The sequence below is a fragment of the Poromitra crassiceps genome (assembly GCF_964638095.1).
Source record: "Poromitra crassiceps genome assembly, chromosome: 13".
NCBI classification, from domain to species: domain Eukaryota; kingdom Metazoa; phylum Chordata; class Actinopteri; order Beryciformes; family Melamphaidae; genus Poromitra; species Poromitra crassiceps.
Genome location: NC_139644.1, coordinates 34,874,496 through 34,880,172, shown reverse-complemented (window position 1 = coordinate 34,880,172; position 5,677 = coordinate 34,874,496). Strand labels below are relative to the sequence as shown.

The following is a 5,677-nucleotide window of genomic DNA, read 5'->3' as shown; positions in this document are numbered from 1 at the left end:
CTGAAATATTAGGGGAGGTCCGGACCTCCCCGTCCTCATAGCTAGTTACGGCCATGTGTGTGACCTGTGTGAAGTGATGTGGGATTAGACAGATACTGTAGATGGAGGAGGGAGCGCCTGCGCAGCCGCGGTTCTAGAAACTTTTCGGGTGGGCTGAACCCCCCTAAATTTTTGTCTCAGCCCACCCTAAGAACATAGAGGGGGGGGGGGACACGCATACAGCGCATTGAGTGTAGTCAGAAACTGCTACTAATGACCACCATGGATTTGGAGAGGGAAAAAAAAAAAAAAAAAAAAATGCCTCTATTTTTTTGGGTGGGCTGAGACTATTTTTGGGTGGGCTAAAGCCCACCCAAAAAAGGCCTAGAACCGCCCCTGGTGGATAGCACTACAGGTGAGTGGAAAAATGTGTATTGTTGATTTTAGGGTGAAGTGTCCCTTTAAGATGTGAGAGTGATTTGCTGGTGTGAGATTTGATTAAATATAGCATACTGTGGTCCAAATTAACTTTCTTTTATTATATCAGCAGTATTTTGTTTGGAAATATGGAGGCTAAATGTTTCATAAACAATCATATAGACATGTTACAGATAAAGTCATCACATGATGGGATGCATCATCCTATTTTGGGAAAATCAATTGTACAACTGTCTGTTTTTATAAGTGTGTCGGCTTTAAAACAATGATTAATATGAAAATACAGGCAAAAATACTCAATGTCAGTTTAATGCTATATAGAGCTTTGACACTCAACATTGTCAACATGTCTGTGAAGAATATAATTTGGTTGCTAAACATGATGAGTAGGCTACATTTTAGGTGTATGAACACTAAAAAACAACCAAATTAGTGAAAAATATCTCATTTCAATGTTCTTCAATATTCTCTTTTCTCACGAATTTTTTTTTTTTTTTTTAATACAGACGTCTCATATTTAATTCCCCTTAAATCCTTGTTATTGACATAGAACAATAGTCAATATTAGCCTGGATAAACCCAGCCTCCACGTGACCTCTCTATCTATGCGCTATCAGTCAAGCACATGGATAGAGGTCACGTGGAGGCTGGGTTTCCCCAGGCTAAGTCAATATTAGTGGTTTGTCTTGGGAATCCAATTTTTGTTATTTTGTTTCACTTGCAGTTCTCAGTAAGATACATGTAGCTTAATCTTCATCAGTCAGCAATGTCCACATACAGAATAGTTTAAATCATCTGGATTAAACAATGGCAGCAGGGTGTAGTGAGTAGGAAACCTTCAAGTCACTGAAGCAGCAACCATCCGGCCTGCTGGAGTCTGAATCCCTTCCAGCTCCAGGGGGTGCTGCTCTGTAGCTGACCTCTGACCTCTCTGGAGCATCACACAATGCTCAAGTCACTGAATGGTTTTAATGTGTTAAGTTCTGCTCTCTTTCACGCAGACTTTCAATGTGTAGACCAGGGGTGGGCAATTATTTTTCATGGGGGGCCACATGAGAAACCCAGATTGTTGCCGGGGGCCGAACAAATATTGTCATGCCGTAACGCATGGATGGGTAACTTTGATGATACAGTAGAGAGGGCCACAAAAAATGTCCTCGCTGCCAGGTTTTGCTGAGGGCCGAACGGCGCCAGCGCAAAACATTTGGTGCATTTGAAGCCACGTTTAGAGGAATAACTCATTTTAAATTAACAGTTGTGATGTCATTATTCAGTCTTAACCACCAATATTTCATCCTTTTCTCACTCACTCCTATGTCACCACCTGCTCTCAGGGCTTGAAATTAACTTTTTTGACCACCTGCCAATATGGCTGCTAGATTTAAAAGTTACCAGCCAATTAGAATTTCCACTAGCCGAAATGTTTTTCTTGAAATAAATCAGAATATGAGTGGGTTAATTTAAGCATAAGTATCAGTAAGTGGTCCGGGATGATCAAAGCCTGTGTTGAGGGTCACACGGACAAAAATGCAGTCTTGAAGCTAAATAAATCCAAAGCCAATGAGTTAATTATTTAAATTTCTAATTCAATGTAGCCTTTTAGTCATAAAGATTATTGAAAGATATTCCATATTCCAGACTGAAATGCTATAACAGAAGTGGAGTATTGGCCAGAATGACATGAACATTTGGACACTTATTCAGCGGGTATCTTGCATGTTGCGTTCAGGTGCACTGTGTAAAAAAAAATTTTTTTTTTTTTTTTTTTTTTTTTTGCAATTCCATCGCGGGCCACACAGGTGTAGTTTGCCCATGTATGGTCTAGAGTCTAGACTGTGATTTCTTCCTCTTCTTCAGAGAAGGCATACGGTGTTCTGCGGCTGTGGGGGAAAGCGTGTGAGGTCGCGTCGTCGCTCGGACTCCTCCCCCGCGTGAAGGACCCGCCGCCATAATGACGCGACAGCACGTCAGCCGCCCTCTGGAACCTTTCCGCCTCCATTACCGGCTCCGCTCTCCGAGGTGACGCAAGGGATGCGTCCGGCGGCCTCTGGTCCTCCTCTTGCTCCGTCCAGTCTGAGCTACAAGAGCGCCCCCTGTTGTTCATGTTCCCTCTGCATGACACGCTGCCCATGGAAAGGTCGGGTGAGCTCAGCTCAGGATTCTCCACTGGCATCTCAGTGACAGAGCTCCTCTCCCCTTCCTCCCCTTCCTCATCCTCACTGTCAGCTCGGCTGTGATTGGTCATCTGAAGGCAGCTGGGGTTGTCGATCAAGCTCAGGACCTCAGACATGAGGGAAGGGCCGAGGTCAAAGGTGAATGAGGTGAAGGAGTCTGAGCGTGTCAGCGTGATGCCACCACTGTCCGGTAAAGACCCCCTCCGGATGTCTCCGTCTTGACACTGTCTGTCCAGGCGGGAGTGGCGGGGCAGAGTGACAAACCCAGACTGCAGACCTGCACACAGTGAGAAGCACAGAAACATTCAAGTCACTGAAATGAGCAAATGACATGAGAGGGGAAAAAACAGAGCAGCGGTTGAGGATGTCAGTATAAACTCATACAGAGCTCACCTGTCTTTCTCAAAGAGGGCCCTAACGGCAATGTTTAATAGTGATGCTGTCGAAATTAGATTTGACTTGAGTGTCTAGAATGTAAAAAGTTTAAAATTCAATTTCAAGCAATTTTCCAATTTGCAAACCTGCAGGCTGCATACTAGTCTATCGTTTGTCTTCCAGGTTTGATTTTCGGCTGTTTAGCAGCCGATTTGGAAGTCCCAGATGTCTGACCTTTCCACCAGCACTTGAATGCAGCATAATACGGTAGTTACAAGGTTTAATACTGGTATCTGGCTGCCCACCAGATTCCAACTGTTTGTAACTTTTAGAGATATCTTGCTAACTAACAGACAGACGCGTGAAAACATAACTTAAAAAATAAAATAAAAATCCATATTGTTTCTGATTAGCTCCAGATAACATGTCATTGTTGGACTTGGTCTCTCTTGTTAACCAACTGCCTATACTTTCCCAATGAATCATCAAGATAAGCACGATTTGAATAGCCACACCCAGTGAAATACGATACTATACGTTTCAGTATTTGAATTGGCTGTCTGCATAATATTATTATTCTTAACCAGGCAGAGACATGGGTATGTTTGAAAAGAATCAGATCCTGCAGTGTAACTCCTTCACCACAGGGTGGTAGTATATAACAACCCAATCTTATTTTCGGTGTTATCCACAGCCCCATCCTAACCCACACACATTCCAGAGTGCCATGACTTCACTGACTCTGAGCTCTCCCTGAAGGGACAAACCTATACAGTGTTATGTATGCAAACTTCAGACACCAACTGTAGGGAGGAGGCAGGAAACAGGAGGACATGCAAAGAGATAAATCAGGACATCAGAGGGAGAAACAAGGACTTCATAGAGACACAAATGCCAAGTGAAACGTGACAGTAAAGTGAATGGGACATGGGAGAAAGAAGAGAAAATAGTTTAATGTCCCAGGGGCCAGAGGTAAATAAACAAATCAATCAATCAATCAATCAATCAATCAATCAACATTATAAAGCAGCCTAATACATGTGTTGGAGAGGGAAAAAATCACATAACTAAAACACCCCAACAGCTGGCTTTCCTAAGGTCTACAGCAGTGATACTCAACTGGCGGCCCGCGGGCCACATGCGGCCCGTGGCCCGCGATGGAATTGCAAAAACAAAACAAAAAAAAAACAATTTACAGTGCACCTGAACGCAACATGCAAGATACCCGCTGAATACGTGTCCAAATGTTCATGTCATTCTGGCCAATACTCCACTTCTGTTATAGCATTTCAGTCTGGAATATGGAATATCTTTCAATAATCTATGATTTAGCTGCTAAATTGTCAAATACCGCCGTCTGCTCGCTACCCAGGCACTTATGTATGTACTTAACCTAACTAACTATCCGGTGTGTACAACATTGTCAGACTAAACTCCAGCTGACACCCCAAAAACCTACAATCTGCTACAGAAAAATGTATATTGATTGTTTATTAACTGGCCTCTGGCCTTCTATCATTTCAGGAAAGTGGGGCCCCCGGGCAAAGCAAGTTGAGTATCCCTGGTCTACAGTCATAACTGTAAAGTTGATCTCCATAAATACTTTTTTTTGTTTTTGTAATCATTCACTTTAAGTTGATTTTTGAATATTTCTAAAAAATAATTGAGGTTTCATTCTGTTAGTCTAGTAGTAGTAGTATATTTATTTGTCCTTTCGGAAAGTTGTCCTGCATCTGTAGGAGTCAGACAACACACAGCACATTCAATCAGACAAGATACAATACAGTACAGTACAGCACAATGCGACGACAATACAAGAGCACTAGTCATGTGTTCAGAGTCTAGGACCTGGCTCAGATATGTATGCGCTTCATTTAGGAGAGAGTATCTCAACTGTTATAGACTAAGATGACCCCTGCAAACCAAATTTCCCAGGGACCACTTCCACTGCGTATACCAGCTGACCCCCCCCTCCCCATAACAATATAAGGCTACTAGCTGTACTACCGTTCACTTTCAAAACGGACACACACATACACACACACCTGCCAACAATATATATTTTTCAAATTCCTAACTGTCAGTTCAACTCTAGATGACACAAAAGTTCTAACTTTGCTTTAAGTCCAGAAAGTTTAACTTGACAAATATAGGCCTATGGCAATTCCTGTGTGTTGTTAGTTGTATTGTAATAAGTTGCCATTCTGAACAATCTGTAGTTACAACAGTGTATAAGCTAATTCATGCATATGTAATGATATATTGCCTAAATTGCACATTATTTTATTTATATTTTTTAAGAAAAAGTGTAATACAAAAAAGATTTATTTTAATGTGAAGATTAAACTGGTAGGTAGAAAATCATGAGGATATCTTTGAAGGGGAAAAATACCGTTCACTTAAAAAAAAAAAACTGGCCATTTTGGTCATTTTCAGGTTTTTTGTCCGGATATATAGATTTTGGCACACATCCCAAGTTGTTCGCAGGGGTCATATTAGTCTATAACAGTTGAGATATTCTCTCCTAAATGATGTGCATACATATCTGAGCTAGGTCCTAGACTTTGGAGGTAAAAGGTCTTAAAATCATAGATTAATGTCTTTTTTGGTAATTTGATTAGTATTCATTGATTTCAAATGGATACCCAATTTTGGAACGACACTCCTCAATGTATCAATGGTGCAGTTTTGTTTTTGTTTTTTTCAGATTG

General features: G+C 41.5%; 1 protein-coding gene across 1 annotated transcript in view; it reads right to left on the bottom strand.

Moving 5' to 3' along the window:
• Positions 1-497: 497 nt before the first annotated feature.
• The window catches only part of cdc42ep1b (CDC42 effector protein (Rho GTPase binding) 1b), an 11,613-nt gene continuing 6,433 nt past the window's right edge, over positions 498-5,677 (bottom strand). Inside the window, exon 3 of the mRNA XM_083649683.1 lies at positions 498-2,868. Within this exon, the coding sequence (XP_083505809.1) occupies positions 2,246-2,868 (623 nt within the window). The 3' untranslated portion in view covers positions 498-2,245. The remainder of the gene's footprint in view (positions 2,869-5,677) is intronic.